The sequence below is a fragment of the Capricornis sumatraensis genome, chromosome 11 (assembly GCF_032405125.1).
Source record: "Capricornis sumatraensis isolate serow.1 chromosome 11, serow.2, whole genome shotgun sequence".
Lineage (NCBI taxonomy): Eukaryota > Metazoa > Chordata > Mammalia > Artiodactyla > Bovidae > Capricornis > Capricornis sumatraensis.
Window position 1 is genome coordinate 63,796,251 of NC_091079.1, and position 24,209 is coordinate 63,820,459.

The 24,209-nt window shown below is 37.2% G+C and overlaps 2 protein-coding genes and 1 non-coding gene across 3 annotated transcripts; 1 reads left to right on the forward strand and 2 right to left on the reverse strand.

Moving 5' to 3' along the window:
* Nucleotides 1-4,034: 4,034 nt before the first annotated feature.
* Nucleotides 4,035-7,859, reverse strand: LOC138088388 (myelin P2 protein). Its single transcript, XM_068983491.1, has 4 exons — nucleotides 7,787-7,859; nucleotides 5,415-5,587; nucleotides 5,103-5,204; nucleotides 4,035-4,085 (listed from the first exon to the last, which is right to left on the reverse strand). Exons 1-4 carry the CDS (start codon nucleotides 7,857-7,859, stop codon nucleotides 4,035-4,037), a joined length of 399 nt encoding a protein of 132 aa, XP_068839592.1.
* A 1,090-nt stretch (nucleotides 7,860-8,949) lies between these two features.
* On the forward strand, nucleotides 8,950-9,021 carry TRNAW-CCA (transfer RNA tryptophan (anticodon CCA)). Its single transcript has one exon. It is a non-coding gene; the product is annotated as a tRNA-Trp (tRNA).
* Nucleotides 9,022-19,585: 10,564 nt separating this feature from the next.
* Nucleotides 19,586-22,551, reverse strand: LOC138088411 (fatty acid-binding protein 9-like). The gene is made up of 4 exons (XM_068983538.1): nucleotides 22,479-22,551; nucleotides 20,681-20,853; nucleotides 19,800-19,901; nucleotides 19,586-19,636 (listed from the first exon to the last, which is right to left on the reverse strand). Exons 1-4 carry the CDS (start codon nucleotides 22,549-22,551, stop codon nucleotides 19,586-19,588), a joined length of 399 nt encoding a protein of 132 aa, XP_068839639.1.
* Nucleotides 22,552-24,209: the final 1,658 nt, after the last annotated feature.

The window sequence follows — 24,209 nt, forward strand, 5'->3', positions numbered from 1 at the left end:
GTACCACCTGGTTTAGAAGAAATCATCCTAAAAGCTGAGCAGCAATGTCTTTTTAAGAAATCACCAGGTAAATCTCTCCTCAAGAATTAGAAATATTGTGGTCAACATGAAGCTAAGACTCCCAATAGTAAAAATCCAAGTACTATGTTACTTCTAGGTAGTGATATGCTAGTAAGTGTTTAAAGCTGTCTCAAGAAACAAAGCTCTCATTAGTTGTGCTTTGCCTCTTTCCATGATGTAAATAAATATTCCCATCATGGCTGATTTCAAGCTACCAGTGGTTTAACAACCAGCTTGCCAAATTCTTGAAAATCTATCAGCTCTTGTGAAACAAATTGAGCCAGCTCCAGCACACCGCTGCTGCTAAAAGAACGACTTCCAGGAAAGTTGATATCAGATAAGTTATTTACCCTTTGAGGATTAAATGTATTTATTTAGGCTTTGTTTAGCTCAGAGTAGATAATCAGCAATTGACATTTTTTAAAGTTGCTTAGGTTAGCAGTTATAGAGCAATGTTTGTTGGGTTTTCTTTGAATTTACCTCAGTAGGATTTTTGATTGTTTTTACTTTTGTGTAAATAATATTCTTAATAAAGTTAGTCACTTGGTATAGTAATCAACGTCAACCGCTCTGAGATCCTGTGAAGTTCTCATCTATATGAACCTCGTGTGCATTACTAGGTAAATAATAATAACAAAGACTCTTCTATAATGCTTTTCTTGTGCCATGCACTGTTAAGTACTTTGTGTATTAACATTTCTTATTTACAACTCCTTGAGGTATATTCTATTATTAACCCCATTTTTACAGGTAAAGATAAAATCTTTATGTGGTTCTGAGAGGTGAAGTAACTTGCCCAATGACACACAGCTAGAAAGTAGCAAATTGGAATTTGAACTAGGCAGTCTGACTGCTCTTAATCAGCTTACATAAAAATATAACTAAAGAATCAAAATAATTTTCTGATATTATTTTTGAACCTAATATTTCCCCCTCCTCTCTTCTGGTTCTTTGAAGATCTTTTTCAAATCTAACAATATGTAGTACCTGCTGAAATAATTACTTCATCTTCCTCATTATCAGCATAATTCCACTTTTCCTGTTATGAGAGCAAAAGTTCCTGTGATTTTTGTATAATGATGCAATTATATTTTTTGAGGAATACATTTTATGGTGAGTCATATTACCACAGACCTCTAAAAATAACACCATAGTTTTTAAAGTCTCTTTTTTATGGGTTTATCTAGCTGGAGCCAAAATATAAAAATTAAAAAAACATTACCTCAGTTTATGATGTCTCCCAGACATGTGTTGACTGAATGCCCAGTGGCAGAGAAGAATCAAGTGTAGCTTTAAAAAAATTATTTGGAAATAACTTCAAAGTTGTATAAAATATCAAGAATCAGATTACTTGAAAGAGAACACATAAAGCTCTTACTGAGATTCATCGTTTGTTCAATTTCACTCCGTTTGCTGTACCTATCGCTTTGTCTCTGTATCTCTATGTAATGTATATCACACACATAATCACACCCAAAATATTTTTTTATAAAATTTTTGAGAGTAAATCATATACATTATAGTTCACTATTCCAAAATAGTTCACTACATACAGGGAGATTTTCTTGCATAAACACAGTAAGCTTCTATTAGTATCTAATTTACTCCTTATATTCCAATTTACCAACTAACCTAATACTGTCATTTGGAATATTTATTTTGTCTCTAGTACAGAATCCAGGCTGGCATAAATTACTGCATTTAGTTGTCAGGTATTTTTAGTTTAATGTAATCTGAAACATTTCAACAGAGCTTTTCTTTGTCTCATGGGACACTGACATTTTCGAAGAATTCCACCAACACCCCCTCCTCTTTTATAACAGAACATTCTTCATTTGGAATTTGTCTGCTGTTTCCTCATGGTTAGATCCAGATAAGGATTCCAGGCCAGAACACTGTATAAGCCACATTGCTTCCTTCTCAGGATATCACATTTGAAGGCATATGGTTTTCATTTAACCTTATTGATGAGGGTTATTTTGATTAAAAAAGAGGTGGTCCAGGTCTTCTACTGAATGGTTATAATTTTTTCCTTTGTAACTAATAAGGAATCTGTATGGAGATATTTTAAGACCAAACAAATATCCTACTCCTAATCAAATCTTTGCTCTAGATTTTGCCACCAGGGAAGTCCTCTAGATTTTACATCCATTGGCAATTCTTATCTGAGCTAGCTTTGACTGAAATGGTTGGAAAAATGTCAGTTTTTCCAATCCCAGCATTTTTTCCCACATTTATCAGTCAGACTGTGACATTCCACTATAAGGAAGACACTTTCTTCTCTCTCTCACCCTCTTTTTCTTTCTTTTTCAGTGTATTCATGGATTCTTCTCTTTCTCCCAATGTTTTATTAATTTATAATTTTTCAACTTGTCCCCATTTTGGTCAATTAAGAGTATCCTCAAGCTGACTCTGATATTTTGGTGACATATCTTTATTATTTTTTGGAAAACTTCCTTAATTTCTTTCTTCCTTAACAAGATATTTTACACTTATGTTGTACCTACTCTGCTCTCACATCTTAATTAGCCATTTCTCTAAGGAACCATCATTCCTTTTAGTGGAGAATATATTAGACACCAAGATCTGAGCACTGGGCATACTCATTCCTATGGAGTTGTCTTTGCTTCTGAGTTCTTTAGGTAGAAAAATCTAAGAAAAGTATGCATGTGCATACATACCCATACGTATGAATTTACATTTATTCCAATCGATTTGTACCTGGTTCTCTCTTGTCTCCCCTCTGTCATATTTGCATGTTCCTTCTTCCAGAAGGAAAATTCTAGCTGCTAACAACATCAACACATCTTCTCATTTGCTCAATCATGTAATATATCTGAAATAATTTTATTACTTGGGCAGAATGTTACCCTATTCTTGCCTGCCAAAAATAAGTTGGACTCAGTAATTTCATGCTTAGCTAATATTCAAAAGAAAAGGAACTCATATTTCCACAAACAGCCTTATACAAGAATGTTTATAGCAGCTTTATTCATAGAAGCCAAAACCTGGAAATAGCTTATTGTCTTAAGAGACGAACGGATGACTAAGCTGTGATATATTTATACAATGGAATATTACTCCATGATAAGAAGGAACAAATTATTGCTGCATGCAACAATATGAATGAATTTTTAAATCATTATGCTGACTTTTATAAAGCAAATAGAAAAGAACACATAATGCTTGATTCCATTTGTATCAAAGTTGATTACAGGCAAAACTAATCTATGGTGATAGAAACTAAATCACTACTTGCTTCTGTCAGAGCTGGGACAGGACAGGACATTGGGAAGAAGCATGAGAAAACATTCTGGGATTAGGGAAATGTGCTATATCTCAATCAGGATGTGAATTATATGAGTGCACACATTCGTCACAATCGTTTGAACTCTATAATATCTGTTCATTTCACTGTCTGTAAATTAGCCACCTTGTCTATGACCACACCACCCTGAACACACCTGATCTTGCCTGTAAATTAATGCTCAATTTTTAAATTGGTTGGAGTAGTGGCTGCTATTTTTAGCTGAAGCTAAAACTCCTCATTTTAAAACAGATCCTTCTTATAGTTTGCCTCACTTCTGATCCTCTAACCCCCATCACTAGCATTTGAGCTTGCTATCCTGATCAATTTACTTACTTCCTTTTACTATCTTATTACTTCCTTTTACTATCATTGCAAATATTTAAAATACAACATAAGTTAGAACATAACAGATAATTAAATGACATTATCCATTCTTTAGGTCTGGCCAATATACATACTTTAATCTTTAATATAGTAAACATGCATACAAATTGAAAATGTTTAAATAATACTGAAATTTAGATTAATCCTCAGTGTAAGACTTTGCTTATCTGATCTATTAAGACAAGAGCAAAAACAAGGTGTAGTGTAGGCAGGCCTTGCCGATGGAAACATGATTTCCAATATCAGATGATCAAATATCACTTCAGTAAGAAAACTTTTCTCAGACCTTTTCATAAATTCTGGTGCAGACCACATCCTTCATTTTACATTCCTTAAAAAAAAAGAAAGAGATTAATTGAATATCTAAACCTCTAACTAGGGTACAGCAAAGTTGTATTAATAACAGACGTTATAAGAAATCTCATAAGATTAAACTCAGAAATCAAATATCAATATGTCAGTTGATATCTGGGAATTCAGAATCATGGCTGTTGAAATAGGGGAAACAGTTTTAACATTGATCTAAGTTACAACAGGGTTATATTTTCTAAGTGGCAAGTTTTTATGCATTATTTGCACAGATTGAAAGCTATTAAAACTGATTTTCAGGACAATCTGCACATTTGCATCATCTGGGGAATATTTAAAAATACCAATGGCTCCTCCTCCTTTAAGAAATTTGCTTTCAGTTGATCTGTATTGGGGCTCCCATATTGGTATTTACTTTCTATGTAAATCTGCTGTGGAGCTAGGGACCAGACCCTCTGTACTAAAGGAAAAAACATTCAAAACACCACATGAATCTATTTATAGTCAATGTATGTGTCGATTAGTGAGAACAGCACCTCAAAAAAAATTGTTAGAGATCATCCCATATAACCTTTGTCATCATTTTTATCTGCCATCTACAAAAGGTCTCCAATAATCTCAACTTATATTGATGACATGTTTTAGTACAAGTTACTATGGATTCTTGAAAACAATATGCTTAAATATCTATAAATATACTGCAATTGACCGTTTTGCAATGTGCTTTGCTTGTAAAACTTAGATTTGCTTTTACTTTTCTCTTTGTGAGTCTAACCTAACTTATCCATACATTAAAAAAAAATCATTTTTAGATGTTGTTTCTAAAATAGCAGATAGGTTTTGTCATTTCTAAATCTTGAATCTGAACCTGAAGTACCTATAGATGACTCTATGGTTTGAATATCAAACATTAACTCTGCCATTATTCTTAACCATTTTTTCCATTTGTAGTCCAAAGAAGAAAGACTGTTTTGAAAATAACATAACCATTTTCTCTATTTAAATGCATTATTTCCATAGTTAGAGTGAAATTACTCACCACCACCATTTTTCCATCTACCAACTTTCTCTTTATTGTTGTCTCTTTGCCATCCCATTTCTGTACTTGATTCAGTGAGCCTCTTGCCAAGGTTACAGTGCTCTGCAGAGACACATTCATATAATTGAATTTCTAAGACTTTGATTAAAGAAGCAGTTCATTCAGTACTGAATCATTTTCATAACAGATGTTTCATGAGGCACATTTATTTTTCAACAGAATGAAGTGGGCTACCCTTTTGAACACTAGTGGGAATAATCTGTCTCAAAGCAGTTGATGGAACTAACTTTGAAGAGAAACAATAAAGTTTACCTTTGTTTTTCTATTGTCAGCTGTGGTTTCTTCAAATTCCTGGCCTAGCTTGAAGGAGATCTCTGTGTTTTTAAAGGGACTTTCAGTTCTTATAGTTATAATATCCCCTTTCTTGCTGATGATCACTCTGGGTTTGGCCAAGTTTCCCAGTTTTCTGGTGGCTAATCCCACACCTGAAAGTCAAGATAGTGTTAGAATTTTGTTGACTCAGAGAGCGTCTACCTAAAGGGATTATATGGGTGGTTATATTCTATACTCAGCTGAGCTTCGTGTGTGTAGGTGGCAGGTAATATCACTACTAAGGATCTCCTCCCATGTTTCATCACCTGATGGAAACACATGTCTACCAACTTGGACATTTAAAATTTTGTTATTACAATAGTAATGTCTGAAGATTTTAAACACAGAAGTATTTAGCCTAAATAGTGCAAGTCATCTACTTTTACCTTATCCAATCCCATGCTCCATTGAGAAGCACTAATTATAGTTTTGTATGGATCATTCCAGACATTTTAGTTTGTACAAATAAATATTGTAGATATATTTTTTAAATGAGACTATGACTTATATATGCTCTTCTATGATTTTTTTCCCTCTGTAATATATTACAGATATAGATAAGAATTCTTCCCACATCCTTGATGGACACTCACTTCTGAAAGTTTGTTGTAGCCCCTAAATTATTTGTACCACTGCAAATGATAAAGATAAATAAAATAATTAAAAAATATTTTTCCGTTTGATAGCAAAACAAAATTAGACTCAAGTATCATTACTGTATTCCTTAAGATTATAGAAATACATAGAAAAATAGACATGTAAAATGAGAGAGACACAAAAAGAAAAAAACTAGTTATATATAAATAGACATGTATTTATGGCTATATATACATAAAGACGGAGAAGGCAATGGCACCCCACTCCAGTACTCTTGCCTGAAAAATCTCATGGACAGAGGAACCTGGTAGGCTGCAGTCCATGGGATCGCTAAGAGTCGGACACGACTGAGCGACTTCACTTTCACTCTTCACTTTTCTGCATTGGAGAAGGAAATGGCAACCCACTCCAGTGTTCTTGCCTGGAGAATCCCAGAGACGGGGGAGCCTGGTGGACTGCTGTCTATGGGGTCGCACAGAGTCGGACATGACTAAAGCGACTTAGCAGCAGCAGCATACATAAAGAAGTGTGAAGAATTAGAGCCAATAAAGGATTATGAGCTGTATTCTTTTTTTCTGATTCTGATTAATTGTTTCTTATTTGATGTGATTTTGGACTATGTTTTTCAAACTAAACTTCTGCAATAGAGCCTAAGAATCTACATTTCACCAAGCCTCAAGGTGTCTTTTTGCACTCTAAAATTTGACAATGATTCAGTTAGGGAGTCTTTTATTGAGATGTTCTTATATTTTGCTTCTACCTCAGCTGTACAGTGAAATCCATAGATCTAACCAAACTTAGAGTATGAATCTATTCCCATAAGTTCCCATAGTTTTCCAGGCAATACAACATGATTTTGCTTATTTTATCTAAAAATAGAAGCCTTCTTAAAAGCTTTCTGAATAGGTAAAATTACTGGTACTTTGATGACCATAGATACCTGAGGTCATTGGCTTCTTTCTCTCCTTATTTATACAGCTCTGGAAATTTCCAAAGACTGTTCACACCACTTGTGCTCATATCTATGGAACATTTCCTAGAAATAGTTGCAAATAAAGCTGATGGTGGTCATGACTAGACTTTCTGTCTCTATCCACTGCTCCAACTGCAGGAAAGCATGATATTAGTGTAATCGAACTGGAATTCACTGTCACAACAAACTTATTTTTTCCTCAATAACTTTCCTAGACTGAATATCCTGCTTTATGAAGCATTCACTTTTCACAAACAGTTTATCCACATACTTATGTAATACCAGACAATCTAGAGGTAGAGAAAGAAAATTCTGGCTTAGCTAAATAGCACTTTTAAATTGAGGTTTTCCATTAACTTTAGTATATTTAACTCTTTACTTCATGAACACTTTAGTTGTTATAAAACTAACTTTCAGAAAAGCCGAAGAATGGGTTGACTAAGTTTCTAAGATTTCTTTCCTCCGGGTTTGAACCAAAATCCTATTGATATGAAACTGCCTTTGAAATCAGTAGGCATTCTAATGCATTTAAGCAGCTCTTATTTGAGTTAAAGTCTATTAAAGTTGCCACAAACATAGTGAAAATTATCTGACTGACACCATGGAAGATTAATCCCAGAAGAGGGTTGTACTTCAACCTGTGAAGCTCCCAGACTCCTGGGAAAGGAGTTAGAAGGAAATAGTCAATGCATTTTTCTCAAAAAGGATCTTCTTAATTAGAACAACAAAGAGCATTTCTTACCCAGAGCTTTCATGTACTCATCAAAGTTCTCACTGGAGACAAGTTTCCAGGTGCCTAGGAATTTGTTGCTCATTGTGATGGATGAGAATTCAACCCAGTGATAGGTGAGATTCAGGAGACTCAAATAAGATGCTGAAGCCTCAGAAGATTCTTTTCAAAGATGTCTGAAGCATGTGACTCTTACAGAGACCCAATGGGGAAAAGCAGTGTCAGGACTGGGCAATGAATGGCTCTTCAATTATCCACTGGGACAAAAGAAAACCTCACATAATGTCTCCTTCAGTCTCCAAAAATGTTTATAAAAATCAATAAGAGTACTATTTGAATCTTTAAAAATTTTGGTTGATCTTACATTTTTAAGAAGTGCTTCGGTCCTTAACACTTTGAAAAAGAGTCCATAAATTGAGCCCTATGCTGTATTAAATTATATGGGCATGAATGAATGAATATGTGTGTGTGCGTGTGTGTGTGTGCGTGTGTGTGTGTGCTTAGGCATCTTGCTCACTCTCAATCCTGAGTCTGCACAATTAAGAATTCTTATTGAAAGAGAAGAAAGAGAGGAAAAATGTCCATGAGTATTGTGATAACTGCCTCAAATATGTTGTGGGAGAGAAATGCAGGAGAACAGTGTGAGGAAGTATTCATAGGTAAGGAAGGCTTGGAATAGTTGGCATATCCAAGGCAGGCAGAGTAGGCAGACAATACGGTCAGTTTATTGCAGCAGAGCACAGAAATTGCTTTCATGGGTGAATAAAAAAAGTAGCACTAAAACATGCTCTTTGACCATAGCAAAGATTTTAATCTTAAAAAAACCTTTCAGGTCCAAATTAAGCAGGTTCTTGGTTAATAAAACTAGTTTGAGTCCTTTAAAATAAGTCTATAGTTTTAGAAAGGATATTTTATAAAAATAATATATATTGAGAACTCAATAGTCACCATGCTAAGTGCTTCTTATGGATTATTTTATATGATCCTTTCAACAACTCCAAGAGTAAGGCATTACTATTACATCCATCTTACCAATGAGAAAACTGGAACTTGGGGAGGTAAGGTAGCTTGTGTCCAAACTTGAATAAGGAGAGGTTTGGTTTGAACCTGGTATCGTTTCTCAGTGCATAGATGTTAGACCAATATTTTACACTGCTTCTGCTATAATATGGGCTTCCCTGGTGGCTCAGAGGTTAAAGCGTCCGCCTCCAATGCGGGAGACCCTGGTTCGATTCCTGGGTCGGGAAGATCCCTGGGAGAAGGAAATGGCAATCCACTCCAGTATTCTTGCCTGGAGAATCCCATGGACGGAGAAGCCTAGTAGGTTACAGTCCATGGGGTCGCAAAGAGTCAGACACGACTGAGCAACTTCACCTTCACCTTCACCTTCTGCTGTAATATATGTGCTGGAGGTCCTGGCCAAAGATCAGGCAACACGCTGATATCACCATGACTGGATAGAGACATTCACTCTCTGCTCAAAAAGCAAGAGAAGTGTGACTTCTCAGGTGGTCCAGTGGATGGGAATCCACTTGCCAAAGCAGGGGACATGGGTTCAATCCCTGGGGTGGGAAGATCCTAAGTGCCATACAGCAACTGAACCCAGGAGCCACAACTACTGACCCCATGTACTGCAACTAGTGAAACCCGCATGTCTAGAGACTGTGCTCTAAAACAAGAAAAGCCACCAATGAGAAGGCCGTGCACCACAATGAAGAGTAGCCCTTGCTTGCGGCAACTCAAGAAAGCCGGCACAGCAATGAAGATCCATCACAGATGAAAATAAATAAATCATTTAAAAAACAAAAGAGGTGAAAGTCAAAAGATGAAGTATCCAGGTTGTACGATACATCAGACTCCCAGTCTTAGACCAAGCGGAGCAAATATGAAAACACTTTGAGCATAAGTGTGGCTCTTGGGAATACCAAGTTGATACCATACCCTTTCCTAACAGGTTTTTCATGCTGACATTAATCCTGGCCTTGAGACAATGGATATTACCAGGTTACATGTTTAGTACACAGTTTGGCACTCTTCCCAATAATTAAAATAACCAAATCAATTTACCCACAACAGGAGAATCACTGACCTCTAGGTCTCAGGTTACCAATATCATAGTTGTACCATAACCATTGAAGTTATGTGTTTAGAGTCCAAGTTGGGCTGAAAAAATGCAAAGTCATACACAGTGGATCCAAGAATCATCTTAAATTACTTGTGCCTGGATAATCCAAGGTGGGAATGAAATAGTAACTAGAACAATTCCTCTGTTAGCTGGCTAACCCAATCCTAGGCCAGGAGAATGTAACTGGAGGAAGTATATTGTACTGGGATAGAAGAAACAGTTATGAAAGAAAGGGTTTTTGATTAGCAGAATGTGTTATTTTCTAAAACACTTAATAAAATGAATAATGCTAGGATTTGTGTCTTTAAAAATTTAGGTATTTTGCCTAAATCTCTAGGTAGAATATAAAAAGATAATACAAATGAACGTATATAGAAAAATAGAAACAGACTCACAGAGAAAACAAATTAGCAGTTACAAGTGGAGAGAGGGAAAAGCAGAGGTGCATGTTAGGGGTGCAGAGTAAGAGACACAAAGTACTTTGTATAAAACAGATAAGCAGCAAGGATATATTATTTAGCATAGAGAAGTATAGCCATTATCTCTTCATAATGTTTTGGAGTATAATCTGTAAAGTGACTGAATCATTATGCTGCTCATCTGAAACTAACATAATGTTGTAAACATTTCAGTTCAGTTCAGTTCAGTCACTCAGTCGTGTCCGACTCTTTGCAACCCCATGAATCGCAGCACGCCAGGCCTCCCTGTCCATCACCAACTCCAGGAGTTCACTCAGACTCACATCCATCGAGTCAGTGATGGCATCCAGCCATCTCATCCTCTGTTGTCCCCTTCTCCTCCTGCCCCCAATCCCTCCCAGCATCAGAGTCTTTTCCAATGAGTCAACTCTTCACCTGAGGTGGCCAAAGTACTGGAGTTTCAGCTTTATACTTCAATAAAAAAAATAAATAACCATGCCCATAGGGTTATTCCTGAACTCTCAGCTCAGTCATTCTTCTCTACCTTTGGAGTGACAGCCTTTAGATTTCAATTCAATCATCTTTCCTGATATTTTCTAGTATATCTTCATTTAGCACTCAAAGCAATTAGTCATTTAACATGTTAACTTTTATTAATTTTGGACATTACTTCATTAACATGAATGTCATGCACCGAAGTCTTGATTCCATGTGTGTGGGGGATGATACGTGATTATATTCAAATAATATAAGGTAAAAGAGGAGAGTAAAAAAGCTGACTTAAAGCTCAGTCTTCAAAAATGAAGAACATGGCATCTAGTCCCATCACTTCATGGCAAATGGATGGGGAAACAGTGGAAACAGTGACAGACTTTATTTTCTTGGGCTCCCAATCACTTCAGACAGTGACCACAGCCATGAAATTAAAAAGATGTTTGCTCCTTGGAAGAAAAGCTATAACAAACCTAGACAGTGTATTAAAAAGCAGAGGCATCACTTTGCTAACAAAGGTCCATACAGTCAAAGTTGTGATTTTTCCCGCGGTCGTGTATGGATGTGAGAGTTGGGCCATAAAGAAGGCTGAGTGCCAAAGTATTGATTCTTTCAAACTGTGGTGCTGGAGAAGACTCTTGAGAGTCTCTCAGACAGTAAGGAGATCAAAGCAGTCAATCCTAAAGGAAATCAACCCTGAATATTCATTGGAAGGACTGATGCTGTAGCTGAAGCTCCAGTACTCCATACTTCGGTCACCTGATGCAAAGAGCCGGCTCACTGGAAAAGACCCTGATGCAGGAAAAGATTGAGGGCAGGAGGAGAAGGAGGTGACAGAGGAAGAGATGGTTGGATGGCATCACCAATTCAATGAAAATGAGTTTGAGCAAATTCCGTGAGATAGTGAAGGACAGGAAGCCTGGCATGCCACCATTCATGGGGTCACAAACAGTCAGATACAAGTGAATGACTAAACAACAGCTATTCACATAAAGGCCCAAGTACTTAACCCCATGCATGCATACAGTAGGTAATCGTTTGTTTACTGCTTGAATGAATAAATGAAATGTAAATTTTGTGCTTATGAGGGATTTTCTTTACATTAAATCTTATAGCAAATATGAAAGCATCTAAAATTCATGCTTATAATCAATAATATGATTCTTCTAAACTTCCTTTCCTCTTCTTCTCTTCCTTCCATTTGCATACACTCTAGAGTCATGGAAAGAGAAAGGCTGTAAGTTACACTTAAGTGTAAAACTTAGTTGTAGTACCCATTCCTTCATTTAGTCGCTCCATTGGTCACTGGCAAAGCAGACGGTCCTTTCCCTATTCAGGACGACACTATCTTATGATAGCACTAGAAAAGTGCATGTGAAATAATTCCAGGGTTCGTGGTACATATGCTCACTGCATGCACACAGATAATTGTTCAACATGAATTTATTGAGCTGAAGTAGCACTGGAGATAACATGGTGAATGAAACAACTCTTCCTGCCCTCATGGGCCTTATACTCCAGTTAGGAAGACATGCATTAAACAGACACTCAGAGACATTTTAGAATATGCAATTATTATTTTTTTATCATTTGCAGATGGAGACAATGAATGACACTAAAGAGTCACTTTTCATAATTTCTTACACACCAGATGCCCTGATTCCAATAGTCTTATTTATCTCCAGAACTCAGACACTAGGGCATCTGGTGCTCCTCCAGACATCTATTTGACAGAATGTGACAATGGCAATTCAGGCTTGATAGCTTCCTCTTTCAGGTTGCAAGTAAGCGTTTTCGTCTTATCTTAAAAATGCTGAGATTAAAGTTGTTTTCTTAATGAAAACCATTTCTTGGAGCTTTCTCAGCCACTAGTGGGTATTTGATTTTTTAGTTACTATAGTGACAGTTGCATTATGCTGCCCAAAGGAAGTTAATAGCTTTTCTTTTGTTGAATGGCAATAAATAGAGGGAAGAACTAGCTAGTCATTCCTCCAAACAATGCAATTAGCTTTGTTTTTACTAGGCTTGAACATACATTGCCTCTCTTCCAGAGACTGGTCTAAGATTTCACATCATTATTCCTAATAGAACACTTGAGATCTGGTTACTCATTCATTGGGGAGATAACCAAAGTCAGAATTTCTGCATTTCAGTGTTTTTCTCTAGTTATTAGAGAATATACAGACCTATTCACAGTTTTTTCTACTCCATTTGCATTTCTTCTTAGAGAGAAAGTGATATCAACAGCATTAAAATAGGTAGTATTTTTCAGTCATTAGCACAAAGAGCTGTAGGAAACACTTTTCAGGACTCAGCCATCTGCTCCCTTATAGTCTATGGGAGAAGGCAATCTCTTCAAAATAATTCACTTGCAAAGCATAGTGAGAAGTGTGTGAGTATATGTGTGTGTGTGTATGTAGCTTAATTTCATAAGGAACAAATATAAACTCACAAAAATTCAGATGATTTTCTAACCATGTGTTATCCAGGTTGCCTACTTTATTTCCTTGATCACATTTTAAAATTTTTTCAATAATTGAGATGGTATAATATGGTTTATGGGCTTCCCAGGTGGCTTTAGCAGTAAAGAATCCACCTGCCAACGCAGAAGACACAAGAGATGTGGGTTTGATCCCTGGGTCAGGAAAATCCCCTGGAGGAGGAAATGGCACCCCACTCCAGTATTCTTGCCTGGAAAATTCCATGGACAGCCTGTCAGGCTATAGTCCATGGGGCAATGAACAGTCAGACATGACTGAGTGATTGAGAACACACAATGTGGTTTACACACACATATGTATGTGTATACACACACACACACGTATTTCAGGTAAGGTAAAGTTAGATCATAGAATCAATTCATGTATAAACTGTACTTTCATTTATTCATGTCAAACCATGCCTTCCTTCAAACAATGGAAAACTAGTTTTGTAGTTAAATTCTAGCCTGTAATGTGCTCATGATTGGGGATACTTGGTGAAAATGCATTATCTTAAATGGGCACACTAACTCAGTAATGTGAGCTGCTGCCACGAACCCCAGGATTCCAGAAGTTTATTTCTTGCTCCCTGTATTGTCCACTGCAGGTGCTCCTGATCTATGGGTAGCTTTACTCCATCGAGAAAGGCTCAGAGGCTTTCAATTTCATTTCATGCCTATAGCACGCTTCAGATTTCAGAGTCCTCTCCTCCAAGCAGCCAGGGGTTAGGGGAGCTGAAAAAGACACACTTGCCTCTTTATTCTCTTGACCTAGAAGTGGCACATGTCACTTCCACTTAGACTCTGATGCAGGAAATAGTCACATGACCCCAAGGACACAGGTCGGTACTAAGCCATGTCTGGCTTGCAGATGCTTCTCAGTGCCAATACTGTATTGGCAAGCCCAGATATCTAGTGGGAAATTAACTATCTCTTCTGTATTCAAATCTGGGCACACTAAGTCCTGACATTATGTCTGAATAACTATCTTAAAGTCTATATTTTGATAGAATGTTATAAGGAACTGGGAATACTGGTCTAGCTTTACCACCTACCAAATGGATAGCATTTGAGTTATAGCTTTATCACCTATACAATATTGATTCTGAGAACCAAAAAAGAAAACCTTTGTGAAATTGTTTTGTAACTTATGTATTGACAGATGAACTCTGTTACAAAGTAAACTGGAATTGATTTCTCCCAAATCCCATTTCTAACTGATTAGTTGCTCCTAGACCCTGCCTACCTCTGCTGTAGCACTCTTCTAATCCAGCTTTGTCTGCCCACTGTTTTAGTGCACATGCCTTCAGTTCTGTGGTTCCTATTCTTTGCATTCTAATTGCCTTATTATCTGGGAAGAGGATGTGGGAAAAATGAGAAGACATGAGGGATTCCCTGTGCTGGCCCATTGAAGAATGTCTCATTTAGCCTCATCACAAACTTGTGAAGTAGGCAGTCTCCATTTTGCAAAGGAGAAAACCAAAGTGGGTGAACAGCTCATTCAAGCTCACAAAACAGTCAGTGGCAGAAGCAGGATTCAAGTACTGCTCTGTCTGGTTCTCAAATTTCATTTCCTGCAATGTGTTTCGGAGGGTAGCAGTCACTTCCCGTTCTATCATGAGGCTCGTTGTTAGAAGGTTCCTCCCAACTCTGACCCCCTCAAAAAATTACTCAAGGTCTAGATACCAACATTCAAAGTGGACAGATTATCGTTTTCTGTAAATGTTTAAAATAGAAATAAATCAAGGATTAGGTTATGTCCTGATTTCTTCATCCTAAATTTCTGTCTATTTTCTGTTACTAGCTTTGAAATAGTTGTCTTTTAATCACTTTCAAAGCATGTTCTTTTATGATTTTTACAATTTTGTGCAAATGTATGAAAATTAAATACACTAAAAATGTTCAAAATAAATTATCTTTGTCAGCGGTTTTCTAAATAGTATTGGGTAGCAAAAAAAGAAATCTGGTGAGTTATTCATTGATAATAGTATTAATCATGTTTTTAGTATGCTTGATAGTTGGATAATTAATTCTTTTCTGTAAACTTCAGTGTGAATTTAAAATGTAATAGTTTATCACTAAGTTTTTCAGTCTAAAAATATTCAAAAATACATATTTTATTTTATAGCTTATAAAATCTGTCATTTTCTCTACTTCAGACCCTTATGGAAAGTGAATAATGGCTTTTTATTGCTCAGCAATAATTGTCATTATTATCCTTTTTCTAGAAACCCAGTGCAACTTGACAAGTTGTTATTTGTTTATAGATAAATGGTGACAGTTTTTAAAGGTAAGTCAGATCATGTCAATGTCCTTAGTAAAGACTGATAATTCTAAGTATAAACTTTAAATGAATTTTTTCTTATAAAAATATTAACACAATTTGACTGAGAACAAAAATAAAATCAATAGGGTTTCAAGATGCCTCTGTTACTTGTAACAATAAAAGGCAGTTGTGAACTCTATCCTCAACTCATTTCTATTTGCCATCACCTAATAGAGTATTGGGAGAGGGCAATGGCAACCCACTCCAGTACTCTTGCCTGGAAAATCCCATGGACGGAGGAGCCTGGTAGGCTGCACTTTTATTTTTCATTTTCATTCATTGGAGAAGGAAATGGCAACCCACTCCAGTGTTCTTGCCTGGAGAATCCCAAGGACAGTGGAGCCTGGGGGGCTGCCATCTATGGGGTCGCACAGAGTTGGACACGACTGAAGTGACTTAGCAGCAGCAGCAGCAATAGAGTATTGATGGAAAAGAAAATGGCAACCCACTCCAGTGTTCTTGCCTGGGAAATCACACAGACAGAAGGAGCCTGGTGAACTACAGTCCATGGGGTCACAAAGGAGTCGGACATGACTGAAACAATAGAGCACTGAACAGATGGTGGTCACTGAGTAAGAACTTGCAGAATGAGTGACTTTCTCAGGAGTAGCATGCTTGATTCTACCTACTAAAGATGCCACACCAGAATTTTTATCTCATTTAGGCTCTCTATAACTTGAGCTATGACATTATGAGAAGAGAAATAAGTCTTGAAAACTCAAAACTAAGTTACACTTTTTAAAATTTTACCTCTGTAAAGTCAAAGATTTAAATGAGTAAGTGCCTAGTGCTTTTTAGAATACCCTAATCCTTGACTCCTGGAGTTCACTCAAACTCACGTCCATCGAGTCGGTGACGCCATTCAGCCATCTCATCCTCTGTTGTCCCCTTTTCCTCCTGCCCCCAATCCCTCCCAGAATCAGAGTCTTTTCCAATGAGTCAACTCTTCACCTGAGGTGGCCAAAGTATTGGAGTTTCAGCTTTAGCATCATTCCTTCCAAAGAACACCCAGGACTGATCTCCTTTAGAATGGACAGGTGGATCTCCTTGCAGTCCAAGGGACTCTCAAGAGTCTACTCCAACACCACAGTTCAAAAGCATCAATTCTTTGGCGCTCAGCTTTCTTCACAGTCCAGCTCTCACATCCATACAAGACCACTGAAAAAACCATATCTTTGACTAGATGGACGTTTTTGGCAGAGTAATGTCTCTGCTTTTGAATATGCTATCTAGGTTGGTCATAACTTTTCTTCCAAGGAGTAAGCATCTGGACAGGGAGGCCTGGTGTGCTGTGATTCATGGGGTCGCAAAGAGTCGGACATGACTGAGCGACTGAACTGAACCGAACTGAATCCTTGATTGGTTCCAAATAGGAAAAGTAGTACGTCAAGGCTGTATATTGTCACCCTGCTTATTTAACCTCTATCCAGAGTACATCATGAGAAACGCTGGACTGGAAGAAGCACAAGCTGGAATAAAGATTGCCGGGAGAAATATCAAGAACCACAGATATGCAGAGGACACCACCCTTATTGCAGAAAGTGAGGAGGAACTAAAAAGCCTCTTGATGAAAGTGAAAGAGGAGAGTGAAAAAGTTGCCTTAAAGCTCAACATTCAGAAAACGAAGATAATGGCATCCGGTCCCATCACTTCATGGGAAATAGATGGGGAAACAGTGTCAGACTTTATTTTGGAGGGCTCCAAAATCACTGCAGATGGTGATTGCAGCCATGAAATTAAAAGACACTTATTCCTTGAAAGGAAATTTATAACCAACCTAGATAGCATATTCAAAAGCAGAGATATTACTATGCCAACAAAGGTCCATCTAGTCACGGCTATGGTTTTTCCTGTGGTCATGTATGGATGTGAGAGTTGGACTGTGAAGAAGGCTGAACGTCGAAGAATTGATGCTTTTGAACTGTGGTGTTGGAGAAGACTCTTGAGAGTCCCTTGGACTGCAAGGAGATCCACCTGTCCATTCTAAAGGAGATCAGTCCTGGGTGTTCTTTGGAAGGAATGATACTAAAGCTGAAACTCCAGTACTTCGGCCACCTCATGCGAAGGGTTGACTCATTGGAAAAGACTCTGATTCTGGGAGGGATTGGGAGCAGGAGGAGAAGGGGATGACTGAGGATGAGATGGCTGGATGGCATCACGACTCGATGGGTATGAGTTTGAGTGAACTCCGGGAGTTGGTGATGGACAGGGAGGCCTGGTGTGCTGCAATCCATGGGGTCGCAGAGTTGGACACGACTGAGCAACTGAACTGAACTGAATCCTTGTGGAAAACACTTCAACCAGTGGTCTGAGTTATTGCTGAAGTGCTGTCATCTGCGCTCCCATCGCAGAGACCATACTCAGATGAAGGCAACATCAGCCTCTGCTCCTCTTTGTGCACAGGATGCTACCTTGGGGCTTGAAAACCTCTTGGACTTCTGGAGAATGAGTGCAGGTCCATTTTGTACATGCTCGAGTCCTTTAGGAAGGACAGAGACAAGCATGCGGCAATGACTGTCCCTGCCCATGTCGGGCAGTAGTGTGGCTACTTCAAGTGCAGTTTTATGCTGAGGTCTTCAGGTTTAATATGACAGTCCTAGCTCCTTTCCTTGGACAAGAATTCAGTTACTGTCCCAACCCGATGCTAAGTCCTTTTCATTACTCTTTAATTTCATCCTTACTAAGGTAACCATATTTCTTAGTTTGCCTAGGACAGTCCCAGTTTATGCTATGGCCCAGCTGTAATTACTGATAGTGTCCCTCTCTTTCCACTTTTCACTTCTCATTCAGTTTAGATGACAAACTAGCACAAATTAAACACTACCTTCAGGGGTTATTTTTTACTAACTACTGTCTGGTTTAATTTGCAGTATGAGATATACAGAATTCTTCCTCTTTTTTCTTTTCCTCTTCCCACTGCCACAAACACATTCAATTTTAAAATTTTACCTGTAATTGCTCTGTTTCTCTCTAAGCCCTGAGAGTACTTCCTAGCAACAGTAATCAGTGAAACTATTACGGGACTTTATGAAGCTCTAACAATTATATTCCCACTAGGTGTTTAGAAGTCCAGGACTGGCATTCAATAAAACATCATTCTGCAAAGACTAAGTTGTAAGTGATGGTGACAGGTGCACTAGCCTGATTATGTTAAACACATTTATGGAAAAGTAGGATAATGACTGTTTTAAATGTTCTATAATAATTCAAGCACAGTGTAGAATGTTCAGGCTATATTTTGTAGCCTTTTTGTCTCTGTGTCTGTCTCTCTCCCCTTCTCCCTGTCTCTCTCATCTATCTATCTATTATTCATTATCTATCTGTCTATCATCTATCTGTCCTATCTACAAGACTTTAAGTAGGGCCAACCTTCTGCAAAAATAGATAGCAACACTGGTTTTCAACACCTATATTGTTCAAGGGGGATGTTAGTTGCTCAGTCATGTCTGACTCTTTGCAACCCCATAGACTGTAGCCCACCAGGCTCCTCTGTCCCTGTGATTCTCCAGGAAAGAATACTGGAGTGGGTTGCCATCCCCTTCTCCAAGAGATCTCCCCAACCCAGGGATCGAACCTGGGTCTCCTACTTTGCAGGCAGATTCCAATGATTATAATATATCCCTCTTTGATGTCACATGAATTTCAACAGAGCATCCTTTGACAGAAAGCCTTAACCTAAATAGAATGGGTCCATTGCAGGAAAAGCAAGGATTGCAGAAGTCAAGTGTGCAAAGTATAAAAGGCACTTAGTGATCTTACAATCACGCCAGAAACAGGTAGTTTCTTGTCTCATCCATTTAGATTGTTCCTAACTCTCAAGATTACACAGCTCCATAACTGCACTTAGTTTGGTTTTATTGAGCAATTTTATGTTGAGAAAATTTTTTAAAATCACTGGCCCTGAAGCACATCTTCTTCAAGTCCCAATTTCCTGTTAGTGAACAAGTTTTCACTGATGCATACGATTTCTTCACACCTTTTCATAGACACCAGTGCTGACAACATTATTCATGATATATTCCTAAAAGCAAAGAGGGATCTATTAGAGTTGGTACATGACAGGTTAAATTTGCTCTGTCCCTTTTCCCCCAGACTGCCTCCTTGGGCCATAAGACAATTGAATGATTTGAAAGGTATGCGTCAAATAGTAGCATCAAAATTTTTTAAATTTAGAGAAAACTCACCACTACCATTTTTCCGTCTACAATTTTTCTTTTGATCGTTGTCTCTTTACCAAGCCATTTTTGAACATGAATCATTGAGCCACCATCTAGTGTTATGATGCTCTATAAATGTGGAAAGGAATCAGTCAGAAATAGCAATTCGCAACATCCTAATGACACAAGACCAGATATCTATTTTTTAATTTCCATTTTGAAATTTTTTTCTCCAAAATTCTTACATCAGTTCTTGTCCTAATTTAATACCATCAAACTAGGGAAGTCTCAAAAGATTATTCAAGTGATGTTCTTTTCCCCCAGGTAAGCAATACCTAAACTATTTGTGAATGATTGTTCCATATTCTGTTTTATAAAATGACAAAGAAAGGGCTTCTCTTACGGTTCAGTGGTAAAGAATCCACCTGCCAAAGCAGGAGCCAAGGGTTCAACCCCTGATCTGGTGCTGAGCAGCTAAACCCATGCACCACAACTCAGCTATTGAACCTGTGCTCTAGACCTGGGGAGCCACCACTACTGAAGCCCAAGCCCTAGAGCCCTGGAGCCTGGGCTCCACAAGAGACGCCACTGCAACAAGAAGCCTGTTCACCACAACTAGTGAGTAGCCCCCACTCACTGCAACCAGAGAAAAGCCCATGGAGCAGCAAAGACCGGGCACAGCCAATAAACAAATGAATAACATTAAAAACAAACAAAAAATAACAGAGATCTGAGAAGCAGTGAAAATGCGTTGAGTTTTTGGGCCCTAAATCATTTGCAAAAGAACTGACTTTATAGATGTGCACTATTAATTAACAAAATAAACTGACTGGGTGAATTAGAACAGACTATGCCTAACTGCCTGCTAGATTTTTCCTGATTATGGAGCAGGAAGATTTAGTTCTTACCTTCACTTTCCGGTTATCTATGGTGGTTTCATCAAATTCTTCCCCTATTTTGAAGGAGATCTCAGAGTTCTTGAAAGTACTTTCAGTTTTGATGCTAACCTTATCCCCGTCGGCACTAATAATGATTCTTGGCTTTGCTGATCCTGCAAGGTTCTGGACTGCAACACTCACTCCTGCAGGAAAGAGTGAGAAGAAAACTCAATGAATAGAGGAAACAACACGCCTTCTTAAGAAGTTTAGGAAGAAGTGTTAGCAATCATTTTGGAAAGCAGTTTAAAAAGAATGCATCCTCTCCCCATTGACATTTTGGATAGTATGCCATCTTTTCTCTAGTGCTCTCTATATCAGCTGATTAAGCCAAACCTCCCAATCAGAAGACATGTCTAGTAATTATACTTGACATTTTGAAAGCTAAGTTCACTTTCTGAGACTATTGTGCTTCATCTAAAATCACGGAGACTCTTATATACTTCATCTAAAATCTATATTTGTGTGGTGCCTTTCAATCATATGCTTGGGCTTTACTTCATGAAGTGTTTCAACAACACTATTTCAACAGCAGGGGGTATTATTACCCTCATTTTAGAGATGAGTATATTGACTCCCAGAGAGGTAGAGAGGCTTATTCTAGATGATGTGCTTGGTAATTAGCAGAACTGAAACTTAAACCCAGGTTTTCTAATTGTCCATAAACTTTAGCATGCTTTTTTATTTTCCTTTAAAAAAAAAAAAACTTTCCAAGTATTTAACCTACTCTAAAAGAATATGACTTATAAAGTGCAGGGTTCTCTTATTTGTAGGTACAATTCAGATCTGGCTGAATAAAGAGGAGACAGGCAAATTAGACAATTTGGCTGAGAGCCTAGCCCTGCTATTCGCTTTGGGAATTGTCCATTGTTGAATTTGTCTCCTGCAATAGTTGAGCAGAAGGGTTGACTCCCGTCTCTTAATATTGATATAGAAATCGATTTCACATTCATATTGTGGGCAGATGGGAAGCCTCTGACTACATAAAAGCAGAAAAACTTTATATATAGTTTTTTATTAAAAGGGAGGTCTCTCTTATATGTTTAAAATTGCTTAATTAAATATTTAAAAATTACTATTCTTCTAGCATTAGTAAAGAATAGTTCAGTTATTATTAGTTATCTGAGCCATTGTAAATTATATTCATTTCAACTTGAATAAGAGCTAAAGTATGCAGAACTTACAATTCTGAGAGACGTCAAATGGTGGGAAATTCCATGAGTAAAAATATTCTATTTCTATGTGTTCTATTTCAATAAAACATTTGAAACTCTTCAAAATAATGTTTTAAAAATCTCCCATGTGTATCAGAACTCTAAAAATTAACCCAATAGAAATTTTGCTTGTTGTTCTTGCTCTTTTGAAGTTATAACTTAAAGTAAACCTTGAAATGAATTGTTAATAAATTTAATTATAGATAGGTATTGCTATCTATAATGGGGAGCTGGGAAAAGCTATTTAATGAAATTACCAAGATAAAAAGCAACTCTATCACGAGGGTAGGATGAAGTATTTTCAAAAAGGATATATGGTCTAAAACTGTAGATAATAATTAGAAGGAAGTATCTGTGAGCCTAGTATTGCAGAAAGAGATAATTATTACTAGTAATAAAAGAGTAAATGTAGATACATAAACTTTGTTAACCCCATGAATATACCCTAAGATCCCAAATGAACAAGATAATTGTAGGAAAATTCATTGTAAAGTGCAAGCCCAACCACATCACAAAAAGCATTGCCAGTTTCCAAATCTTGTAAAGCTATTTCTCACCCAGCTCTTTCATATATTCATCAAAGTTTTCACTGGAGACCAGTTTCCAGGTTCCCAAGAAGGGCTTAATCATGATGGAAAGCTTGCAGAGAAGAGGTGCTCACAACCAAAAGCCAAAGAAACTTAAGTGACACACTGCTACCAGAATCTTAATTTAAAAGACATCTTCATCATGTGACTCTTCTGAAATGGCCAATGGGGAGCAGTAAGCCAAAGATTCTAGGCACCAGTGTTGACTCATTTTATTTACTTGCAAATAAAGATAGAAAATTAACATGATAAGTTGAATTTAAGTCAATGATTATAGCTTCTAATAAACAGATTGGTAACCTCAGAGTCACCTGATAAGTATTGTGGAATGGAGACAGTTTTCAATAGAGATCAGCATTTTGAACTATGAATGCTGAGTCAACTCTGAAGGAATAACCTAACAAATATTTAATGAACACCTGACTGAGATGTTTTCCTACCTGATACAGGGACATCCTTGCTTGCTTGCTCTACCTCAGCTGCTTTTTATTTGGACAAGTCACAGTGCCAGAGTACTCTCTTCATTATAAGAACATGCGCCCCTCCCTTCCTTGCAGGGCTGATGAATTGATACTACTTAATGTAACTGAAATGCCTACAGTTGATTGGAGTGAGGCATAAAGCATCATTGCTGTTAATTAAGAGTAATTGCAGAGTGGGAAGAAAACTAGCAATTATCATTTATGGTGTTTTATAATTTAAGTTCTAAAAATGAGGGGAAGCTAATGCTAAAATTCATCTTTTAGGATAACAAAGAAATCTTGATATTAAAAGAAGAGTAATTAAAATATTAATCTTGATAATATCAAAATATCTTGATGTGAAATAAGATTAATTAAAATTTTAATCGATAATTAATATCAAGAAATATTGATATTGAAGTTGTGAATGGAAGTTTTAGGTAGAAATATGGTATTTTGTAATCTTCATTCTAAAAGAAAGATGAAGGCAGGAAGTAATTTAAATATCTGTGCCATTACTTCTAAAATCTTCTTCTGTAACCCAAGTAATGGAAGTGAACTTTAGGCAGGTAAGGCCTTTACTGGGAAAGATTGGATTCTGAGGTTGTAGATTTACATGACAGCTTTGAACTCCAGTTGTTTTCAAGAAGGCTGGAAAATTAGAGTGAAGAATAATATTTATACTATCATCTGCCTGGGTCAAAATATTCCTTAAAGTCAAAGAAATCTTCATTCAGACCATCTATTTGTGGGGAAATTAAAAAAAAAAAAAAAGCAGATGCTTTTGCACCGCAAAGTTAAATCTTAAGTGGTATGAGGAATTTATTTTGATGGAAACTTATTAAAAAGTTATTTATAATACAATATAGGGGAAATAGCTAAACTATCTGGAGGGCAAAACAAGGAAAGAAAAAACCTTAGAGTCAGTTTTAGGGAACTGAGACTGGACTGAATATAAGTGCCTTAGCAGCTGAAAGCACACTCAGAGGTGATGCTCAAGTAAAGAGCAAGTGACTTGATCTTGCTTTACTGGTTCTGGATTTGTGTGTACTCAGTCTGAAACATGGCAGGCATACAAGTCTATGTATGTTTGCCGGGGTGGGATAGCATAATCAAGGTCTCCCCTTAGTCTAACCAGTTTTGTTCCAAGTATTCTACCGTTGATTGATTCAGAAATCAATCTTGTGGCCCATGAGGCAAAAGAGAAGGTCAAACTTCTGCCGTTTATAAAATTCCCTCA

Bases quoted from the DNA above. Each gene is read 5' to 3' on its own strand.
- LOC138088388 (XM_068983491.1), bottom strand. From the start codon at position 7,859: ATGAGCAACAAATTCCTAGGCACCTGGAAACTTGTCTCCAGTGAGAAC. The intron at 5,588-7,786 runs GTAAGAAATGCT...CTTGACTTTCAG, and splicing joins TGAGTACATGAAAGCTCTGG to GTGTGGGATTAGCCACCAGA. The intron at 5,205-5,414 runs GTAAACTTTATT...GTGTCTCTGCAG, and splicing joins CTGACAATAGAAAAACAAAG to AGCACTGTAACCTTGGCAAG.
- LOC138088411 (XM_068983538.1), bottom strand. From the start codon at position 22,551: ATGATTAAGCCCTTCTTGGGAACCTGGAAACTGGTCTCCAGTGAAAAC. The intron at 20,854-22,478 runs GTGAGAAATAGC...TCTTTCCTGCAG, and splicing joins TGAATATATGAAAGAGCTGG to GAGTGAGTGTTGCAGTCCAG. The intron at 19,637-19,799 runs GTGAGTTTTCTC...CTTTGCTTTTAG, and splicing joins TAGACGGAAAAATGGTAGTG to GAATATATCATGAATAATGT.